This window comes from Cricetulus griseus, chromosome 6 (genome assembly GCF_003668045.3).
Source record: "Cricetulus griseus strain 17A/GY chromosome 6, alternate assembly CriGri-PICRH-1.0, whole genome shotgun sequence".
In the NCBI taxonomy this organism is placed as follows: domain Eukaryota; kingdom Metazoa; phylum Chordata; class Mammalia; order Rodentia; family Cricetidae; genus Cricetulus; species Cricetulus griseus.
This window is the reverse complement of record NC_048599.1, coordinates 22,507,796-22,531,426: the sequence shown is the minus strand read 5'-3', so window position 1 is coordinate 22,531,426 and position 23,631 is coordinate 22,507,796. Positions and strand designations below refer to the sequence as shown.

Here is a 23,631-nt window from a genome sequence, read left to right as displayed (position 1 = left end):
ACGGAAAACAGGCCAGCAGTTGCCTGGAGCTATCGGGGGAGGGGGGTGGAGAGTGACTGCTAACAGGTGTGGGGTTGCTTAGCAGAGCAATGGGAGTCTTCTGGAATTAGATCACGGTGACGGCCGCACAACATCAACCCATGAAACTGAACTGTAAAACAGTGTATCCTGCGGTCACTGAAGTAAATTGTAATTTTTAAATGTCCAAGAAGGAGTAGGACCTATAAAGCAGGACAGTGGAGGGTTAAGCAGCATGAAGGCTGGGAGCTGTGCCTGGCACAGGGTAAGCACTCAGACGCAGCGCTATGCTAGGACAAATCGCACTCACACTGGCTTTCTGCCCGAATGCAAGGGGGATGATAGTGGACGAAGGGGCAGCTGCTATTACGATTCTTAAGCAGCAACCCAGCTGAGCCACAGTGCCACTGCACACAGCAGTTAGGGCATGCCACCTCCCTTCTGTCTCGCCAAGAGCCGTTTCCATAGCAACAGCATCAGCTCAGGGTAGGGGCTCCCATTCCCAGTCGGTGACAACATCGCCTCAGCAACCTGTCAGGGTGGCAAAGGCAGGTCCTGAGGATGGGACTGTAGCTCTGGCAGAAGAATTGCTGAGGGACCCTTGTCTCCATAGCAACCGTGTCAGGAAGGAGAGGGAGGAGGAGAGGGCAAACAGCAAATAAACAGGATCTGGAACATCAGAAGGGTAGACCGGGCTTCAGGCAACGGTTTCCCAGGGAAGAGAACTGGTTTCTTCAGTGACTACTCTGTGTCAGGGTCAATTCTAGGCTTTTTACATTAAACATCTAAAGTTTACATTTAAAGTTCCATGAGTAGGGCTGTGGGGCAACTTAGTGGGTAAAGGCACCTGGCACCAAGCTTGATGACCTGAGTTTGATACCTGGGATCCTTGAGATGGAAGAAAAGAACCAACTTCTTCAAGTTGTTCTTTGACCTCCACACACCTGCTGCGAACACAGACACAGACAGACACACAAGATACACACACAGACACACAGACACAGACACACAGACACACAGACACACACACACACACAAGAAAGGTATGGCTTCTTTAAATTTATTTGTTTTTGTTTTTCTTGTTTTTTTGAGACAGGGTTTCTCTGTGTAGTCCCTGCTGTCCTGGAACTCACTCTGTAGACAATGCTAACCTCAAACTCACAGATCCATCTGCTCCTGCCTCATAAGTGCTGGGATTAAAGACATGTGCCAAAGTTTTTAAATGTAGTTAAAAAAATTAATCTCACAAATGACACCTAAGTATGCTTTGGTGTGTTCTTAAAAGGGTCTTACTATGTTATCCAAGGTGGCCTTAGCTTCCTAAAATTAAGCTATCTTCACCCTCAGGTTGTCTTGTAATGGGACTATAGAAGTACCCATGGTGTCTAGCTTAAGTACTTTTTTTGAGGCACTTTCTCCTGTATCCCAGGCTGTCCTCACATTCACTATGTAGCCAAGGATGACTCCGAGTTCATGTCTCCATCTCCCTGAGTGCTGGAATTACAGATGTGTGTAACCATGCCCATTTTATCAGTAATTATTTTGAATCCAGGATCTTATTTATCCTAGGCAAGCACTCTACCAACTAAGCTATATTAACAGTCTATTCCCAGGCCTTTTTTGTTTGTTTTTGTTTTGTTTTGTTTGTTTTTCGAGACAGGGTCTGTGTACCTTTGGCACCTGTCCTGGAACTAGCTCTTTGTAGACCAGGCTGGCCTCTAACTTGCAAAGATCTGCCTGCCTCTGCCTCCCAAGTGCTGGGATTAAAGGCATGTGCCATCACTGCCCAGCCCCGAGTCCATTTTTTATTTCTTTTGTTTGTGAGACAGTCTTACACTGTAGCCCAGACTGGCCTCTAATTCACATTAATCCCCATTGGCTCTGGCTCCCAACTACTGGGACTGTACATTCTGATTATTCAACCCCCTGGGGGTCTGAAGAGATGACTCAGCAGTTAGGAACACCTGCTACTCTTGCAGAAGAATAGTTCAATTCCCAGCTCCCACATTGAGCAGCTCACAACGGCTTACTGCTCCAGTTCAGGGATTCCAATGTCATCTGGCCTCTGTAGGTACCTGGACACACATGGTGTGCACAGACATACAAGCAGGCGCACAGACACAGACACACACACACACACATACACACACACACACACACACACACACACACACACACACACACACACACACACACACACAGAGCCTAACTTCGGGCTGGTGGTATAGCTTGAGTCCACCCTGCCCTGGTATGTATGAGATCTCAAAATAGCTTGTGGGATTTTTCAATATAAACAGTTCTATAACATTCGTTTTTGTCTCTAGTGGGTCTCAAATCCTGGGTTTCATGTGTGTTAACCAAGGGTTCTATTACTGAGCAATGTTCCCAGCCCTTTATGACACTTTTTTTTTTTTTTTTTTTTTTTTTTAAGAAAGGTCTCATGAAATCACCTAGGCTGGGGCAGGTCCAGGACGTGATATCCTTTTAACCTTTTGGGTAGCTGGGATAAGGGATCTGGCCACCAGGCCTAGCTTCCTAATTTCCTTCTCTGGTTTACAACATACCTTGGAGACCTTCTCAGACCAGCACATACTTTTCTACTTTTTAAACATGTGGTAAAGATTATAGCATATCAATTTATCATCTTAAAACAATCTTTTTATGATGGTAAAATAGGTTTAACATAAAGTTACCGTTTCTGACTTTTTGCTTTTGTTTTTCTGGTGCCAGGATTCGAATCCAGGCTCTCCTTTTGAGACAGGGTCTCATATAGCCCAGGGTGGCTCAAACTCACGGTGGAGCTGAAAATGACCTGAACTCCTGATCCTCCTGCTTTTTTTTTTTTTTTTGTCTTCCATGTGCTGGGACAGTAGGTGGCAATACCATATCCTTCTTAAATTTACTCACTGTGTATGACCACAGGCACCATCTGTCTCCAAAACCCCTTCCATTGCTCTGAACTGAAACTCTGCCCCCACCCCCACCTAACAGTAAGCCCTGGTTCCCTCCTCCCCTGCCCAGTACCCCTCCACCCTGTCTTATGAATCTGAATCTCTAGGATTCTCAGATAAATGGAACTTTACAACATTTATCCCCACATATCTGGCTTCTTTCACGTGGCAAGGTGCTTTCAAGGCCCATGCAGGGGCTATAGTATGTATCAGCTCTTCAATCCTCCAGGTTAAACAACCGTCCCACACACATGTACACCTGGCTTTGTATATCCATCCACCCACCACTCAATATTTGATTGCTTCTGTCTCCAGGCTACTGTGTGCGAATAATGCTGCTATGAACATGGAGGTCTGAACATCTATGTGTCCTTGCTCTCGGTTCTTTGGGATATACTGAGAACTAGAACTGCTGGGTGATGCAGTTCCTTAAGGTTCTGAGAAATGGTCACATGACCTTATTCTTTGTAACTTCTTCATAGTATTCCATAGTCACTCAAAAGGTTTCCTTTTTCTTTTCTTTTTGGCCCTAAGAATTGAACCCAGGGGCCCCTCATATGCCAGGCACACACTCTGCCACTGGGCTGCATCCCTGGTCCCTCTGGTTATACAAATGTCCTTGTAAATTGGTGCTACTTGTATCCTGACATCATAGAGCAGTGTTTCTCAATGCGTGGGTCATAACCCCTTTGGGGTTGAATGACCCTTTCACAGGGGTCACCTAAGGCCATCAGAAAACACAGATATTTTCATTATGATTCATAACAGTAGCAAAATTACAGTCATGAGGTAACAATGAAAATAATTTTATGGTTGGGGTCACCCCAACATGAGGGAATGTATTAAAGGGTCGATTGCAGCATGAGGAAAGTTGAAAGCCACTGTCTTAGAGGACGAAACTGAGAATTGGAGAGGGGAAGTGGCTTCAGTCACATCTCTGCTGAGGAAAGTCTGGGGCAAACTCAACAAGCTGCAGCTGAGGGCCTCAGTTTCCCTATCTGTGCAAGCAGAACGGGCTGTGAAACAGGGTACTTTATAACAGCCCCTTCTCTTCACCATCAGAGATGGGGGCAACAAGACTGTGCCACAGATGGCGCCCAGTGCTATAGGCAAGCAGGAAACTACATGAAGGGAGGAACACACACACACCCGCTCCACAGCACGATGCATGCCACAGCAGCCCTTAGGGCAGAAATTCCCCTCTCCACCCTGGGGGGAGGGCACTGGCACATGGTACCAACTCACCCAGTGTGAAGGGCAGCCAAAGGACTGCTGTGTCCTTGGGAAGCAAGTAGGTGTCCCAGAAAATGTACAGCCTGGGATGCCTAATGAGCAGCCAACCAGCTGAGGAACAGGCTACATCTCCATGACCAGAGGCCACCTAGTGTTTGGACCACAGACCCCTCCTGGAATTAGGAGGTATTTAGGCTTAACCATCACCTAGGCTGATGGTGTCCCACTGGCCTTCTGCAAAGTCCCCAGCAGCCTGCCTGACCTTGAGAACCCACCTCCCTCTCCCGGAAGGAAGCTGTCTGCTCAGCTGTGAAATGCTGAAATTCGCAGAGATTTCTGAGATAAACTGTGCTCATGTGAGCCTAACTCACAGCTGGAGGCAGATACAGCAGGAGGAGAGGCTGACATCTGCCAGGATGGGGGACATGGTGTCTGGAAGTCACATTCAGAGACAAAAGAGGGAGATCCAGGCAAACCAAGTAGCAACAGCACACTAGTCCCTAAAACATGTCTACGCAAGCTAGTCAGTATCGCTCTCCGTGACCACGGAACAACTGCCCAGCCTTATAGATGAGGAACCGAGGCACAGAAGGCTAGGCCCATGCTGGGCATTGATGAACATACCCCCAATTAACCCCATAGAGAGTAATTAATCCCAGTAAGTGTAACTTGCTCACCACTCTATTCTGAATGTCCAGTGTGGCCAGAAAAGATATGCTGGAAGGAGGAATGGAAAGCCAACACTGCCAGGGAGGTCCAAGGGTACCCAGCTCAGCCCACAAGCAACCAGGCGGGGATTCGCATCCCCCCTGGGCCAGCGGGGCGGCAGCTCTCACCTCTCTGGGACGCTCCAGCTCTGTCTGTAGCACCTGTTTGGCCAGCTCTGTCTCGATGAGCCTCTGCCGAAGCCCCTCGTTCTCCTCCTCCAGCCTCATCCGCTTCTTCTCCACCACCTCCAGCTCCTTATGAAGCCGCATGGAGATGTCCTTAGAGACCTGAGCCAGGGTGGGCGAGAGACAGGGCATGTTCAAGCTGGAGGAGGGCATACCTAAGTCCCAGTGACCATTCCACCTCAGTCACAGGGTCACCTCATCACCCTCACTCAGCAGATAAGGAAACTGAGGCACAAGATGTCCCAAGACTCACCAAGAGTCATGAATCCAGGGATAAACAGACCCCAAACCCAAACCCAGGCACCCTAGCTCCCAGTGTTGCCCCCCCAAAAGCTGTGATGATCTTGTTCTGTTCTTACAGGTGCTTTATATTCAGCAGGGGGAGCCTGTGAGGGGAGAGAGTTGGTTTGGAAGCCCAGCACATAATGGGCGGCATGTAACCCTCAGCAACTCATTTACTGGCCCCAGTGCCTCAGTGTTCTCAGCTTGTGTAAAATGGGCACAGTGGTAGCAGGACAACCTCGGGGCCGACAGGAGGATCACATCAGCTACTGCTCACAAAGACTTCACCCGGCGCCTGCCACAGTGAGTGTCTGGTGAGCTGTGGCTGCTGCTCCCAGGAACCAATATCCAGAGACAGGCATGACTTGCTGGAGGTCACAGTGACCCTGAGGCCTGTTCTGGGATATAGAACATGCTAGAATGACAACAGCTAGGCAAGTGTCCAAATCATCCCTTGGATGTGGCTAACTGAATGGCAGTCTCTAATCCTGGGTCCAGGCTCAGCAGGGAAAGCACCTCAGACCCTGGAGGATCCCCTCTGTCCTGCCCCTGAGCTGGGGGGGGGGAGGGAGAGCGCTGGGAGGGAGCCTTCCTGAGCTGGTAAAATGCAAATAGATGTTATCCCCAGGTAGACTGGGACACCTAGATGCTGCTGGTCCTGCCCTCTTTACATAAGCTCAGAAGTGACTTTCTCAGGGTCACACACAGCAAGTGTGGCTGGGCTGGGCTGGACTAGGACTCCCTGCAGTTTGGAGGGACCAGCATAGCCAGGATCTCCCAGGACTCTGAAGGCTTTGCCAGCAAAACCTGTGTGGCACAGATAGCCCAGCACCCAGGCCTGCCAATGTCGGAAATGACCATGTACCTCCTCCCTCTGGAACGGAAGAGGCCCTCCCTGGCTCTGCCCACTGCCTGGGCCCAAGCCCAACGCAGCACAGACCCCTTTGGCAGTCGGGGAAGGCCAGGAAAAACAACAGTTGAGAGGAAACTAAGCATGGTTCTCCTCCCTTCTCTGCCCACTGCCCCCTTCAGCCTGAAGATCTCTGAGGATGCCACACAGAGGCCCACAAGCCTCCCCTGTAGCCACTCTGGTCACGAAGCTTTCCTCACCCATAAAGTAGGGTGGTCAATCCTTCAATATAAGAAAAATATTTTGCAGAGAAGAAAAGTAGACTCAAGCTCAGTGCCAGCATTCACTGGCTATGTGGTCAGCAGTAAATGGGTGGCTACCCTGCTCATGAGGGCTGCTGGAGGGAATAAATGGCATCCGTGGTGCTTGGGTGGTGGCTGGAATCCAGAAGGTGATAAAAAATACAGGGCTTCTTATTTACTATTATTTTCAAATAATCCACTCTGTTTCACGTATTACAAAGTTGCATTTATTTCATAGTTCCATGGCCCATTTTTGATTGTGTAAAATACTTAAGAACCACCAGAGCTGCACAAAGACCACCAGTTCAAGGAACCATCTATATACAAGGATTTCTATTTCAGACTGTGCTGGGAATGAACTTTGGACTTTTGTGCACACCAGGCAAGTACTCTCCTACTCAGCTACATCTCCAGCCAGACAACATTTTTTTTTCTCCCCAGCCTAGTCTTGAGTTTGCTACTATCCAGGGATGGCCTTGAACTTCTGATCTTCCTGCCTCTGCCTCCCAAGTGCTGGGCTAAGAGGCGTGTGCCACCTTGCTGAGTCTATGCAGTGAAGACCAATGCCAGGGCTTCGTGCCTGCTAGGCAAGCCCTCTGTCAGCTGAGCTACGCCTCCAACCCAGCCACAAAAGCATTTTTAACACATTACCAATTATTGCTTCACCTCTTTGCATTGATTTTATCCACCTTGGCCCAGGCTATGGCTATAGTCCCCAATGTGGGGCTTATCGAGTCACTCAGGAGGCCCTCTCCTCGGCAACATTCCATTTATTCATTCATCTTGCCTTGGCGCTGGGGTGGAAGTGGTGGACCACAGAGACCAAGGCCATGCCTATCTGGATTCATTCACACGTGTGAATTCAGGGCTCGGCATATACTAAATGCCTAACAAATGCTTGTTGGATGAACAAACAAATCAGGGTCCGGTACATGATGAAGGAGTGGCTGGCTGAATATTTGTGGGGAGCTGCCCCTGCCCCACTGTCCACAGAGGGCTACTAGGGCCAAGGGTCCTCTCCCAGACATGCTTCCATGGGGGGGGGGTGAGGGTAGAAGGTGTCCCATATCCACGATGGCCTCCACCTGGGAAGCCCATGAGAGTTCCTGGATCCTCTCCTTCTCCATGGACTCCCTGCCTGTCCCCACAGATTCCCTGTGCCCATGTTCTCCCCACTCCAGTGCCACATGTTAAGAAGCTCCACCCTCTCCCAGAAGCTGCAGAATTCCAGACAGAGAAGTCCGAAAGCTCAGATCCCTGCAGTGTTTTGCAGCCTCCATGAGGGTCAGGAAGCAAAGGGCACCACAGCTACCAGACTGAGCAACAGGAACCAGGGCCTGGCCCTGCCTTCCCCTCCCAGGTTCCCAGTGGTGCCAGGGCCTGGGCTCTCACGGGTCATTTCTAGAACCAGTTAGCTCCTCCCCGGGCTCTCACCATAAGCTTTTCTCATCCTCTGGACACATTTTATTACTACTTTGAGGCTCAGAAAGGAAACCTCAGTTGCCCAAAGTCACATGACTGGGGAGGTACCAAGCATGAGTCAACTCTAAAGCTGCTGCTGTGGGGGCAAGCTTGAAGGCATACAACAATGAAGGATGAACTGTCAAGAGCGAGTCCCAACATGGCCTAGTATGTCAGAAGGGCCTACAGGGCCCCATGCGCCTGTCTCACTGAGCCCCACAGTTACACCCAAAGGAGGGGGCCTGGAGCCCCAGAGAGGAGAAGCAGCTGCAACATCAGTCCGGACACAGGGCAAATGCCTGAAGCACAAACAAATGTGCTCAGCCATGAGGTCACTGTTTACAGTGCCGACCTTGGTCCCCGCCGAAGGCCATCCGCAGTGGATGGCCTCCAGCTCCTGGGTACATCAGCTCTAGGCTCTGATCCTTGGATTGCGGTATGTCCCCAAGGCTGTGATCTTCAGGGAGGGAGATGGAAACTGTAAGCAGCATCCCAGGCCAGTAGCGTCTTGAGCCATGTGTGACCCAGTTCTCTCAAGAATTACATGATGGGAGTATCACCCCATTTTACACAGAGGGAAACTGAGGCTCTGAGGAGAAATGATGCAGGTTACCCAGGACACAGAGCCAAGGCCAGAGCATCCTAATCTAAGGATGGGGTACATATTACTGATGTGTTCTGGGACCTTCTAGGAGAAAAGCAGAGGGATCCCAGTGTCCCCACCCATGGCACCCTCCTATCATGTGCTCAGGTGACTGGTACCTCACCCATCACACAGCACTCTCTTTAGTAATTTCATTTTATATTCATAAAAACCTCTACAGGGAACTAAACTTATCTCCATGTGCCAGAGGGGAAACAGGATCAGAGATGTGAAGCGACTTACCCAAGGCCACACAGCCACAAAGAGGCAGCATTCACAGGTGGCATTCCATTAGCCCTCCCATCCTCATCTTACCATCCTGCTGGGGGCCGCGGACCTTGTTAACTGTGAACCAGCAAAAAGTCAAAGAGCCTGCGAGGGTTGCTATGGGGTGGGGTGGGGGGACCTCAATAATAACACATGTGCCCAACAAAAACCACTGGAGCTCAAAAGTCCTGCAGGGCACCGGGCCAAGGAGCCTGCCGAGCAAGGGAGGAATCCCTAGGCATACCCTTCCAATCCCTCTCCACCTGGTTCCCTCAGCCTGCCTAGGGGAAGTCAGCATTCTAAGGACCTCCAAATTGCGCCTAACATTCCTAGCACGCTGGGGCGAAGGGTGACGGCGAAGCTGTGGCTGAGCCAGAGCGTGAGCTCAGGGTTGCAGCTGCGAGGGGGGGGGAGGGGGAAGGAGGAGCGGGGGGGGGGCACGGAGGTGCTGATTGGTTGATTCAAATCCCAACAGAAGGGGCCTTTCCCTTCCTCCTGGAGAGCTGAGCCCCACCCCCACCCCAGCTGCTCTGGCCCCGCCCACCAGCCTGTTCCCCACTCCCTCATCTCCTAGTAGGCTTGTCTAGGGTGTCTCCCAGAAATCCTCAAGGACCAAGGCCCAAAGGCAGATTTGCCTGAACTTCTCCACTCTCCTTCCAGTCTCTGATCTGTCTCCTACCAATAAGGGAAACGGAGGTGTTTTTTTGTTTGTTTTATTTTTAAACGTGTTTTGTTTTGTTAAAAAACAAACAAACAAACAAAAAGCAGGATCTTGTTGTGAAGTCAAGAAAACTGGCTTGCATGGTGCTGCGGCCTTTTTAAATCAACACTGGTTCCGGAATGAGCGGTGTCCTTTATGAGTGGCTTGCAGGGCTGGATTCTCAGGGCCCTCCAGCCCAGGCCTGTGTGGATGGTGCCTCACCTGTCTGCCCTCAGGGCCCTTGCTAGTCTTTCCTAGAACATCCCTGGACCCTCTCCTCTCTTGGGCCTCAGTGCAGAGGTCACCTACTGTACTCCTCGGCTCCTCTCTGTTCTGCACCAGTCCCAAATCATCAGTCCCGGCTCACACTGGGCTGAATTCTGAGAGCACGGTTTGGACTCCCCCACCCAAGGGCTTACATAAGACAGGCAGTGGAGACTTCTTTCCTGGAGCCCCCACCTGTCTAAATGGGGCCATCCCTGCTTCCTCCTGAGGCAGAGGAGCAGCAGGGTCCAGCAGTGAGGTCTGGGAGGTGGATGAGCCTGACTTCTGCCACCCATACAGGACAGCCCTTGACCCTGGATAGATACAGCCCCCCTCTGAGCCCCAGAGCCCTCATCTGGAAATAAGATGCAGTAATAACAACTAACCACTGTCAGTCCCTCTGGTGTCTTAGCCACAGTTTCTTTTTTTTTGTTTTTTCGAGACAGAGTTTCTCTGTGGCTTTGGAGGCTGTCCTGGAACTAGCTCTTGTAGACCAGGCTGGTCTCGAACTCACATAGATCCTCCTGCCTCTGCCTCCCAAGTGCTGGGATTAAAGGCGTGTGCCACCAACGCCCGGCTTTAGCCACAGTTTCAATATCCTGGGTTGGATGTTCTGACATCCATTTTGTAGATGGGGACATTGAAACATAGGTGACTTGCTCAAAATCAGAAAACCCAGGCATACTGGAGCCCAGCTCTGAACCAACCCAGCCCAGCTGCATTCCTTTGATCTCTCAGTAGCCTAAAGAGCCCATGGAACCCAACAGGGATTATGTAGAAGCCACTCAGAGGCCAAAGCCAGGTACATGCAAGAAAGAGCCTCCTGCTGCTGTCAGGGTGGTGGTGAGGAGTTATGGGGGGGTGGGTAGGGTGGTGATATTTCAGATCATTTTGGGATATCCCATTTGGAGGACCTGCAGATCCACCAGGTGTCCCGACTTTGCAGATGGGGAAACGGAGACCAGAGAGGCAGGATGACTTGCCCAAGGCAAGTAGTAAGCAACAGGGCTACCCTGAATTCCCAACGGGGTCTATGACCCAATCACCCAACATGGGCACCTATAAAGATTGGTGGAGACCCCCAGACTGACCTTGACATCCTGCTCCAGACCACGGATGAGTTCATCATCCACCTGGCCTGTCTGGGCAGCACGGAGGCTACGGCGCTCAGCTTTCCGCAGCCGGTACTGCAGGATACGACAGGTCTTGCTGGCTTGGTCCAGCTGCTGCCGCAGCTCCTGTAGCTGGTACACGTCTTCCTCCATGTAGACATCCCGCATTTCCAGCATCTCAGCCCGCAGCTCCTCAATCTCATCCTGAAAGATGAAAGAATGGTCAGATCTCCATATGCCATGACAGTGGACAGGGTGCCTGAATGCTGGTCACACCTGGCAAGCAGACCTGGGGGCCTGGGGTTATAGGCCGGATAACACCCAGATGGCCACAGCTGAACTCCCAGAATTAAGTACATGATGCCTTCTGTGGCAAAAGGGGCTTTGCAGATGTGACTAGGATAAGATGTGACTTCCTCCAGCTGGAAGCCTCATCCTGGACTATCTTGAGAGGGAGGCTAGAGCAAGTGAGGAGGAAGCAGAGGGAAGACAAACAGGCCCTGCAGGTGGGGAAAGGGCCAGCAGCCAAGCAGTGCAGGCAGCCTCCACAAGGGTGAAACTTCCACAAGGGGCGAAAGGCCAAGGATGGGATTCTGCCCTAGAGCGCTCAGCAGATAGGCAGCCCTGCTGGGACTTGAGTTTCAGACTGCAGATCTGGAAGATTTGGATCTAACTGTTCCCCCAAAAGTCACCTGCTATAGGCTAAATCTTCCTTGTGGCTCTACTGGGAAGTGGTGTGCTACTTTTAGGAGGTGAGGGCGCCAGGTCATTGGAAGGTGCCTTTGAAGGAATACTGTCACCTCCCTCCTTGCTTTCTGGACACCATGAGGTAGGCAGCCTCATGTGGCCACACACTCCCTGCCATGATGCTCTGTCACAGCAGGCACAAAGTGAACTGAAGCTTCCAAAAGATGAGACAAAGTACAAAGTATGACATTCCCTCCTTTTAGGCTGGTGACCTCAGGTGTCTTGTCACAGGGATGGAAAGCAACAGCAGTGCCTTGTTACAGAAGCCAGGGGAAACACACACCAGGATGCACTCAGCATCCATGAGTGCCAGCTGCATAACTGAAACCATGCTGCGCACAAAACCAGGGAAGCGTGTTAGGAGCAGCATGGTCGCCGTCTTCCTCCCCAAGCCTTCTTTCGAAAACACAGCAAACAACAAATTCAAATACTATTAAGTCACGGAGGCAAAAAGAATAAAGTTAACAATATGACAATCTGAGAAATATGGCAGGGCAGGGATGGTCAGGGAGGCCATTTCCAAAGAAGGGACATCTGAGCCAAGGCAAGAAGCAATGTCCACAAGAGTTCCAGGAAGAGGGAGCGGTGTGCACCAAGGAAAGAACTCAATGCATCAAGATACACCAAGAGGCTAGAGGAGTCACGCACACCTTTAACCCCAGCACTCCGGAGGCAGAGGCAGGAGGATCTCTGTGAATTTGAGGCCAGCCTGGTCTACAGAATGAGTTCCAGGACAGCTATGCTAGTGAGACCCCCACTCAGGGGGAAAAAAAGGATACATCAAGGGACTGGTGGGTAAAGATGGGTCAAGACCAACAAGCCTAGTTGCCCGAGTTTTATCCCCAGGACCCACATGGTACAGAAGAAGAGAAAACCAACCCCTATAAGCTGACCTCTGACCTCGTCATGTGTTCTGTGGCACACACATTCACACATTTAATCTTGACATTTGGGAGGAGGCAGAGAAGCAGCATCTCTGTGAGTCCCAGGCTGGCCTGGTCTATATAGGAAGTGGCAGGCCAGTCAAGGCTACATAGTGAGACTCTGTCTCAAAACATTTCTTTTTTTACTTTGGTTTAAAAGATAGGGCAAGAGTCAGGTATGGGGGATATGGAGTTGAAGATCATGAGTTCAAAGCCAGCCTCAGATGTCTAAAACACAAACAAAACATGGCATGAGTTCAAGTGACCTCACTCAGGAGAGCAGCTACTGCCACTCTGTCAGCAGCTCCCATAAGCTCCTTGCCTTCCTCAGCTCATCTGAAATTCTGTGTTGGTCTCCCAGTGAGCACGGGAGCCTGGAGGGTCGCCCCACCTGACTGGCCCCCACATCTACCCTCTGCTTGGCCTCCTGCAGACTTCCAATGAGTATTACATGAATGAGCAAAAGCATGCCTAGCTAATGAAGAAAGAACAAGAGGGAGGGACTTCCTGCTGCAAAAGGGGAAGGGGAGTAACTAGCAGACACTACACAGAGGGCCCTGCTGACACCTCACAAAAGAAACACATAATCATGTCTCATAGCAAATATGGAACCTGAGTCGCAAACATGAGTGATATTGTTAGCTTAAATAAGATTGCACACAGAAGGGAAACTGAGTCATCAGGGATGACAAAGGCACTCCCCACATAAGCACTCAGGGCTGGTACTGATGGAAGCAGGGAGGGAATCAGGAATAGAAAGGCCAGTCTAGAGAGGGGACCAGATCTGGGAGGCTGGAGTCCCCTAAAGGAGATGGGAATAAACCACACCCTTTGCTAGCCCCCCCCCCCCCCCCCCCCGTCTCCAGAGTCTGGAACAGGAATCATAGGGGCCTCTCCTCAAAGCCGCCGCCCGCCCTCGGCTGTGGGTCTAGACTGTGGCCTGACTGCAGTTCTCCCTGTGGGAAAGGGGTGTGGCCTGCTGGATTGAGAGGCAGGTAAAAAGCCATTTTATCCAGGCCACACCACACCCCAGGGGTCCTCGCATCCATCTGCCTGGCTTCTGGAACCATTTCTCAGAACAAGGGAAAGGAAGACAAGACAGAAGTGACAAACTGGCGGCTCCAACCCCTACTTGCTGCCTCCCTCCACGGACAGCTAATCAGTGTGTTACTGCTTCACACATCAGACTGGGCCGCAGGGGTGTGTTCACCATCACTAGATCTAAAGTGGGTGACCCTGCCTTTGGCTGCAGAGGGGCAGTCACCTCGGTGGACACCCATCCCAAAGTACAGTCACCACACCATGTCAAGTGGGCCGACGGGAAATGGAAAGGAGGAAGTGAGACTGCCAGTGAGCACACTGGTGAGAGAAATGGGGACCTGAGGTGTTCAGCTGGCAGAGAAGGCAGCAGGAAGTAAGGGGCAGGAGATGCAGGCAGACAGATACATCTACCCGGTCCAGGCTGCAAGGGCCCATGTTCAAATTCAGCCTTGCCATCCGTGAGGGGCTCACACAGTCCCCTTGTTCTGACAGAACACGGTGACTGGGAGGATGTGAGGTCTGAGTGACTCTCTAGGTCACACGAAGTCAAGGGGAGCCACGGGGGCATTCCCAAACTCATGCTGTTGGAACACATTAACCGATGTACGACGTGGGGACCCCAGTAGGCAACATCCCTCCTTATTTAGTTTTCTAGTACCTGGCTTTTGTGAAAGGGGTACACGATCAAACAGAAAGTTCTGAAAATTACAGAAAACATCAATCATAATTTCTCTACCTGGTTCTGAATTACTGTGGCCCCCAGGGATGGTGGTATGGCTCGCTGGTAGTGTTTGCCTCACACGCTCGAGGATATGGGAACCTGATACAAGACCCCATATTCCCATCCAGACCTACTGAGTCAGAAACTTAGGGGGTGAGTCACCCGAGGGATTCCCCACAGAAGACAAGAGTCCCAACTCACAGCCCAAGTCCCTGGCCCTGGGCCTGACTAGGGCATCTAGTGAAGAAGTGAGCGAATGACTGTCTCTGAGCAGCTGTCTCTCAGAGGAACTGCCTTCGCCACAGTGCTGGCTGTTGTGGACATGCCAGCTCTGTATCTGAGGGGGGTTGGGGGAGGCGCCGAGGCCTCTGGGGGCTTGCTCCAGCTGCAGGCAAAACACCCACCAACCCCTCCTGGCACGGCCCCATGTGAGCCTTGAGTTGACAAAGGCAGGCTTGTGGCCCACACGGGCTTCTCCTGGGATGTGGGCAACAAAGACTGGACACTGCAGAGCTTAGGCGGAGACTCTGGGTGTCCCCGCCTGAGGTGGGGGCAGGGAGAGGAGGTGCTGGGGAAGGGTCCCAGGAACACAGGACTCCGCTTGGCCCCAGAGGTCAGGTGTCCACACCCAACCCAGGCATCTCCTGAGCATCTGGGTCCTGCAATCGGGGTTTTGCCTTGAGAGGCTCAGCAGCGGAAGGTCCAGCTGGAGAGAGTGGAGGCACAGGCCTCCTGGCTTCTTCACAGACAATCCAGAGGCCCCAGAGGTGCCACCGCTTAAACTCCTCTAAAGCACACCAGGGAAGGCTCAAACTCACAGAACAAGGTTGCTGGGTTTCCCCTTCCCAACACGGGGAACCTCATGCCAAACCTCATCCTCTACCTCAGATGGAAATGGCTATACTGTGCAGCCACTTTAGAGTCTGGGGAACCCCGATTCTCAACCCTGAAATGAACTGGATCAAGACCCCTAGACCGTGTCAACCCTAAGAAGCTTCCGTGCGGCCCTCTTTCCCTTGAAGCTTAACCCAGACATCTAAGCTCAGACGGCATATGGGGGAAGAAGGAGGGCGGGGTCTAGGGACAGCAGCCCCAGCATGATCTTCCCTTTTCAAAATCCTTGCCTCTGATTGGAAGACAATGTCTATTGATTAGAGGAAGTCTGAAAAAAGCAGGTGGTTTTCTGGCTCATTCCACTGGCTTCTATTTCAGGTTCAAGCCCCTGACCCTTGACCCCTTGCTATGCTCCAATCTGTTCCCTACTCTATCTTGCACCTACATGCAGATATGCTAGGACTAAAAGGCTGGCATGGCCTACAGAGAGGCTCACCCCAGCCCTGTGAGGGAAGCATTGAAAATGTTCCCATTTTGCAGAGGAGGCTTCCGAGCCTCAGAAGTTTCCCAGAGCTGCTCAAGCGAGGGAGGGGTGAAGCTGGATTCCACACATGGCCCTAGGCCAGGGCACTAACAGTGCATTCTTCCAGCTTCTCTCAGGCTGTTCCCTATACTCTATCAGCCTTCACCAGGCTAACTCCCAGTCCTCCCTTCTTTCCAGAACATCCCTCCCTCCCCTAATCTGATTCAGAACCTATACTCTGAACTGCATGGTCCCTGATGGTAGCAATACAAGGTTGTATTTACTGCCCCAAGGAAGGGCAGGGCAGGGTAAGGCTGGGTCTGATCTATGCTTGGTTCCCAGCATCATTAGAATAAGGAATGCAACAGGTATCATAGGTACCTTCTGACCCTTTGACCCCAGATCTAGGGCTTGTGAGAAAGGGCAGACAGAGCCCAGTGCCACCATAGGAGGGTGACAAGGTCTGCCTGCCCAGGGACCTGCCTGCTTCCCACACACTTCCTAAATGTCAAGTGCCTCTCTGCCCACACAGTAACCCAAGAGAGCTTCCAGCAGGAAGCAACCTCTAGAGATGGCCAGTTCCCAGGACTCCTGGGAAATTGGCTCAGAAGAGCCTCTAGGTTCAGGCGGGGCTGGCAAACCCAACATGAACTCACAATGCTACTAATAGGCTCGCAGAATAGCACAGGACTCCACAGTTTATACAGACATTCCTGGTGAATCATCTCATGGGTCCTCACAGAAAGTGCTGGCTAAGGCGATCCAGGAATCCCTGTTCTGCAGAGAGAGCTGTGAGAGCCACAGAGAAGGTGGGCTATGCCCAGCCTATCCAGCCAGGCAAGAGCCCTGAGCAGAATGCTCCCCTCAGGCCCCCTCCTCTGAGTCGCCATTCGGTAAAGTCACACTTTTATGCTCACTAATTTCTCAAGAACAAGCTGAGACTGTATCCAAAGGAGCCAGGCGCCGGGCAGTGGTGGTGCTCTCCTTTAATCCCAGCTCTCGGGAGGCAGAGGCAGGCGGATCTCTGTGAGTTCAAGGCCAGCCTGGTCTACAGAGTTCCAGGACAGCCAGAGCTACACAGAGAAACCCTGTCTCAAAAAAAAAAAAAAAACCAAAACAAACAACCATTTCCCAGAAGCACCCAAGACTTAACACCAAAGAAATCACTAATATTTTCACAGCCTATAATGGTTGCTGCAAAAATGTCAAAATATTGTTCCTGCACATCAGCACCCTGAAATTATAGTAGTTAACAAAGCAGCTACCAGCACTCATGAGTTAATGAGCACACATAACTTAACATCATAGTGGTAACCTATTTCAGTAACTGTTTCAATCTAGCTGAAAGACATTATCTTGAGTCTCAGCGGAGGCTTCATGGAGTCCATGAATAAAATACAATGCTAGAGCCTCTGGTCTCTTGGGAGTGCCCCAATCTGCAAGGTCTGGGTTGTTATCCCAGCCCATGACCTCTCCTATCAGAGAGCATGAAGAGGGAGAAACAGTTCTGGGCAGATGGCTCGATGGGTAAGGTGCTTGCTGTGGGAGCATGAGGGCCTGCGTTCAGATCCCTGGCATCCATAAAAAAGCCAGGCATGGGGACCGGAAGATCCCTGACACTTCCTGGCCAGCCAGGCCAGCCAAGTCAGTGAGCTTCAGTTCAGGGAAAGACTCTGTGACACCTACACAAATGTAAGATGGCCGACCGTCCAGTGAGAATCAAGCGTGGGTAAGTATGGCGGACTCCTTCCTGGTACACAAGGACAGAGCATGTGCAGGATGGATCTGACCTGTGGGAAATGAAAGGGACTGGACATGACCGTCCTTTGCAGATACACAGAAGCGGCAGTGGGTAGTCTGACTCTGGAGACAGCCTTAAGAGACAGAAGGAACCAAGGGGACATAAGGCTCCTGAGGACAAGAGGAGGCTGCCGCTAGGCAGCCAGTGATAGGTAAAGATCCTGGACTCTCTCCCACCAAAGAGGAGTTCCCAGTGCCACCATGGAAGCCTGCCAACCACGTTTGAGATCCTAACTACACCAAGGCTGGGTCTGAAGCTGGGAACTGATGCCCTAACACAGTGGGCTCCCATGGACTCTGCACTGCCTGGGCCTCTTTCTGCTCCGTCCCTGCCTCCTAGCTTTTCACCTCAAAAACACCAAACACCAACTACCTCAAACATGTCTATGTTTGAACAATTAGTGAATGTCACTGTAAGCCTGGTGGCCAGAACCAGGTTGAGGTTACCCCAAGTAATCCTTGTCATGCTCACTACTCATCCCAATAAACTGCTCCAATAAGATATGCTGTCTTCCTTCCTTCCTTCCTTCCTTCCTTCCTTCCTTCCTTCCTTCCTTCCTCCCTCCCTCCCTCCCTCCCTCCCTCCCCCTCCTCCAGTGCTGTTAGTACCTGTTCTGTATACTCCAGCCCCCAAAGAGTGATTTTTTAAAAAATGCTTCAAATGTGATTGAAACTGTTTAAATGTCCCCATTTAAAACCCTCCAATGATTATCAAAACCTGGGGACAGCCACATGTCTCCTGACTGGCAAACGGTAAGCTGTGGTCACTCCATGTAACAGAACACTACAGCAGAAGAGGAACAGGGCTCTGGAAGCCTGTAGCAGCTGGTGCCCTGGCTCCATGAAGGAAGCTAGCCACAGTAGATACTGTGAATGCCATGTATGTGACATCCTGGATGGGCAAGGTTATGGGACAGAGAACACACTAATGGGGGGCGGGCTTTGATTATAGAGGAAACTTGGATGAACAACGTACTCTTCTATACCCTGTTTTCTTTTTGGTTGCTAAGGATTAAATCCAGTGTCTCCCACATGTTAAGTCCAGGCTGCAGCCCTAACCCTTAGGTACAATTTATATAGTGCAAAATTGTTGTTTTAATGTATCGAGTTTGGGACCTGCGAGATGGCTCAGTGGGTAAAGGTCTTTACTGCTAAGCTTGACAGTTTGACTTTGATCCCAAGAACCCACTTGACAGAAGGAGAGAGCCAACTTCCTCAAGCGGACCTCTGACTTCCACATGCATGCTCGAACTCACGTTAATATAACAGAAAGGCAGGCAAGAGGGTAGATGGATAGATAGATCATTTTTAAGAAGAAATAAAATTTTAATGGACCTAGTTTTGTGACCTTAGTCTGTATCTTGACTGGAATTAACAGTTATAGAACTAAATATATTTGGCAATTTTATTTTACAGTGAGACCCTGTTTCAAACAGATAAAAAAGCAAAGTGAAACAACCTCCATGGAGGTAAACTCTTTCACTACATGCAGAACGAACCTGTCCTAGAAGCACAAGCTCCACCAGGCCCAGCACCACTCACTTCTCACCTCCAAGTCCCTCAACTACTACGCATTCGGGCCACACTCCAGCCATTTGAGTCTTCCCCCTGCAGCAGAAATCACCTCACCCGTCTACCACAGCTCTCGGGGGCCCTGTCATTCCTACGCTGGATGGGGATGGTAGGTGGCACATCCTGCCTAGGCCTCTTGAAAGTCTTACAGCCTAGCCATCTCTCCCTCACGCTTTACGTCACAGTCTTATTTGTGACATCCATTTTACTTACTTGTCTGCTTGATTGTGGAAGGCCTGTCTCTGTCACTAGAGAGCCACACAAGACAGGACTGGCCTAGCACGCATAGAAGGGCTCAAGGAATAGCTAAGAGTTGGCAGCCAGGCTGGGGAGAGCACCACCATCTGCCTCTAGACTCTGAGGTGATGTCCAAGGAGGCTTCAACTCCCAGCACAGTGACACCAGGCCACAGCCGTGACCTATACAAATCTAACCCAAATGTATCACTTTCTTCCCAGCTCCTACCCAACTGGCCAATGAGCAAGCAGACTCAGGAAGGGACAGGCAAAGTTGAGTTATATATGGGGCCAGGAACTTCGCTTACATCAACCACTCTACAAAGAAATAGGGGCTCCGCCTTGCCTGCCTCCTCCCACCCCACTTGCCTTCCATGTGGCTATCATTCCCTTGGGCCAAGACCCAGGCTGCCTACCCATCTGCCACCCTGGCTCTAGGCCACTTGTCACCCACCCTGGCTTTGGCAACCTACTCCAGCCCTGAAAGAGCTGACCAGCAGGGTGGCCAGCAGTGGCCACAGGGACAGTATGCCAACCCCACCCAAAAGGCCAGAAAAGCCATCTGCTGTCCGTCCTCCTGCTCCCCGGGACTCTGACAAGGCTCCAGATGAGATCATTGCACTTGGACCCAGGAAGAGAACTGTAAAAGGCTCCACTTCCCTCTCAGCTCAAATGCAAATGCTCTAGACACAGAATCAGGGAACAGGAACTCAGAGGCTCCATCCCTTCACAGAGTGAGCACTGAGGCTGAGAGGGACTCTGGGCTCCTCTCTCCCAGTGCACGCTCACTTCAGCTTAGCTTCTTCAGGCAAGGGCTTAGGGGAATCAGGGTCAAGGTTCCTAGGAGGTCACATCCAGCCAGGTATCATGGGGTCACAGACCTCAATGGCCCTGTTCTGTTGGCCCTGGAGATGTCTGATCCTGACTCTGGGACCTGCCTCTCCAACACCATAGACAGGGAACAATTATTCCCTACATACCCCGGCAGAAGGAAGCCTGAAATGAGAGGGGTCAATAGTCAGGACTTAGGCTCATGTTGAAGCTCATGAACTGGACCGCCTCTGCCAGACACCAGGTAAAGACCAGAAGCCAGCATCTCTTTCTCAGTGACGATCCTTTAGACCGGTGCTATTCTTACCTTCCCACTTCTCAGAGGAGCAAACTGAGGCTGAAGGAAAAGGCCCTACAGTCATTGAGGTGGTCTCCTGGCCTGGCACAGCTCTGCACTCAAGGCAGATGCTCTGTCAGGGAGCTTGCACTCGTGTGTCGGGGTGTGTGTGTGCACGCACGCAGGCGTGTGCACATGATGGTCAAGGCTAGAGAGATGCCCAGAGACTACTGCCCACCGAGGTCACATCTGGCTTGTCACTGCCCTTAGTCAAATGCCTCTAGGGGCAAAGCAGGCCCTGTGCTGCTGGGGCGCACTCTGGAGAGCAGCAAACACCAAACACTCCTGTCCTGGCCGAGTGTACAGGAAGGAAGGCAGTTTTGGATCAGGATTTGTTGACAACATCCCCCAGCCTCTGGGCTTCAGCCAAGTGTAAAACAGAAGAGAGCAGGGAGTTGAGGATTTAAGAGTCAAAAGAGCCACACAGCCTGAGTCCCTTTTGTCACTTACAGGCTATGTGAACATCGAGCTCCTTAACCTTCCTTAGCTACAGTGTAAGCCTGGGTGGAAGGGAGGGGCTAAACACTGTGGAAGACCCATGCTGTGCCCCGCAGAACACCAAGAGGGGCTGTGTGAAACTAAGCATTACTAGTTGGAAATCACTGTGGGATGAATGCCCCACCAAGGAGTCTCCAGAAAGCTCCCAAGCACCTAACACAGGAAACCTGGCCTGGAGCAGTCCCTAGGCACTGCTCCAGAGGAACTCATGGAAGCCGGTGGAGGAATGGATAGGGGGATGCAAGGGCAAAGCCATGGGGGAGTCTGGGTGGAAAGGCTGTAGAAGTGTGACCTCATAGGCAGCTCAGCCACATGCTCAGCCAGAGGCTGGGTCAGGAGGGACCAGGGAGGAGTGACCAAGCAAAGCCTGGTGCTATTCAACAGCCTAGAAGAGCCAAGTAGGCTCAGGCAGTCGGGGAACCTCACATTTTCCCACCAGCCACCTCTATTTTCATCTGTGGTCCAGGCAGAAGGAAACCACTATCTTGGAATAGGGGCCCCAAAAGTGGTCCTCCACCAGTAAGCCAGCTTCACCGGGTTCCAAATGAGGCACAGGTTTTGGCCATCACAGAAAGAGTGACTTAGGGTAAGTGAGCTGCAAAGAGAAATGTGTCTAGAGGAACCCACAACACACTGGTTCCACTTACATCCCAGACAGACAGGCACCTCCAGAGCAAGTGGCAGCCTGAAACCCTGAAACCCAGGACCCAAGGCTCTCACAGGCTCAAGCCAGAACCTCTGCTGCTGAGGGTAAAGACTGAGAACCAAGGTGAGCAATGAGAGGGACAACACCTCAAATACCAGTCCTGTGTCGTCGTCCCCCCCCCCCGCCCCGCCCCCAGGAATCTTCACGGAAACCTTGCAGGATATTTTATAGAGCTGAGGTTCATGAAGGGAAAACACAGAAAGCAAAGTGCAGACCCAGGGTTGTAGCCCAGGCATGTTCACTTCAGATCCCTTGCTTTCAGTCCTTTTGGCTGAGACAAGGAGGGGATAGCTTCTCCCTCCTTGGACTCCTCAGAGCAGCCAAGGTGGCGGCCCCCCCGGGGGCCATCCTTCCTGCACCAGAGGGGTGTGTATTAACTACAAATGATGTCATCTGTTAGAAGCTAGGGGGATGGCAACAGTTAGAACCCTGGCTGCTGGCCAGGCCCTTATCTTTAACTTAACCAAGCCCTCTTGTGGGGTGTCCCTCAGCTACAGAGGCTAGCTACCCAGAGCCTAGGGTTCCTCCCATCTTCTGTACAGGGGATGGTGATGGGCTGCCATGTGCCTAAACTCTTATCTCCCCGAGTATCTGCAAGAAAGGAACTAAATTCCCACTGCACAGACTGGAAGACTGAGGCAACATGCATAGGAAAGAAGTGCAAGGGGAGGCTTGGCCTGAGACCTAATTCTAAAGGACTGTGCCTAGGAGACCTTACACTCTTCCTGCTTCCTCCCTCAATGGCCTGCTAAGATAGGAGCAGTTTTGTGCCTGGTACTAGGGCCGCATGGCCGGAGCCCTGCTACAAACCAACAAAGCTACTTTCAGTCAGGACCCGGCACTTGTGCCCTTCCTAAGAGGGCCTCCCCTTCCATAACTCTCACACCCATGACTCAACTCTATTCTCCTGTCTTCCCTCTCACTCTGTCCTTTCCTGACAGGGTCTCACTCTATGTAGTACAGGCTGGCTTTGAACCACTGCCCCACCAGCCTCTTGAGTGCTAGGCCTATAAGCATGGACCACCACACCCGGCTCCAGCCCTCCTTTCTAAACCTTTCATCCACTTCCAGACCAGAACCACAGCTGATCAATCAGGCATACACAGCTATTTAATGAGCCACCCCTAACCGCCCCCCCCCCCAATGTGCCAGGCCCTGTTCCAGAAACAGCACCAAGGCAGCCTCTCAGGCAAACCCGAAGCTATGATGCCTCCTCCTCCTTCAGGAAGCCTGCTTAGCTGCTCTTGTGTGCCTATACCTCTCCTCGATTCTCTAAGTTCCAGACTAGGCAAGGGTACCCTCTGCGGATCAGTGCTTTGTGTCCTCTATAGCTTGCAGCAGAGGGAGGCAGGGTAAGCAGGAAATTCCAAAGAGATCAGAAGTTACCCTGAGGCAGTGTTCCTTCAGCGGCAGCCTTGCTGTCTATTTCCCTTAGCCCCACAGGGTCTGGCTCAGAAGCCTACGGAGCTCTGACGCAGCTTCTCAGTCATGGAGACTTGCAGACCTCTTCCACTGCCTGCCTTCCTCAGTTGGGCTCCCGAGACCCCAGATCCAGGTGGTTCCAAACCCCAGTCCTAACTCCACTCCCAGTTCCCAGCAGCCTGCTAGAGGAAGGCTCATGAGCAGCTGGAAACAGTAGGGTCATACACAGCAGCTTCAGGGGGACACCTACCAAGACTTCCTGTGTTTATGTGTGTAGGTGAAATGTCACAGTCAGTGTAAGTGGGTGTGTCTGTATGGGCATGCGTGTCTGGGTGCCCTAGTTAGGCAAATACTATGTCTGACATTTGCATGGTTTACCCTTGTGTCTCTGCTAATGTATGAAGGCTTATGTCCGTCCTACATGTGTGAACTTCTTTGTGGGTATCCACCTGAAATCTGCTGAA

At 51.5% G+C, this 23,631-nt stretch overlaps 1 protein-coding gene across 5 annotated transcripts in view; it reads right to left on the bottom strand.

The window, feature by feature from the left end:
- Soga1 (suppressor of glucose, autophagy associated 1) overlaps positions 1-23,631 on the bottom strand; it is a 69,078-nt gene that overhangs the window by 39,538 nt on the left and 5,909 nt on the right. For 4 of the 5 annotated variants that reach the window (XM_027421282.2, XM_027421283.2, XM_027421284.2 and 1 more), the window contains exons 2-3: positions 10,956-11,180; positions 5,039-5,197 (exon numbers count right to left, since the gene is read on the bottom strand). In XM_027421282.2, the coding sequence (XP_027277083.1) occupies positions 5,039-5,197; positions 10,956-11,180 (384 nt within the window). The remainder of the gene's footprint in view (positions 1-5,038; positions 5,198-10,955; positions 11,181-23,631) is intronic. The other variant, XM_035446850.1, reaches the window with a different exon arrangement.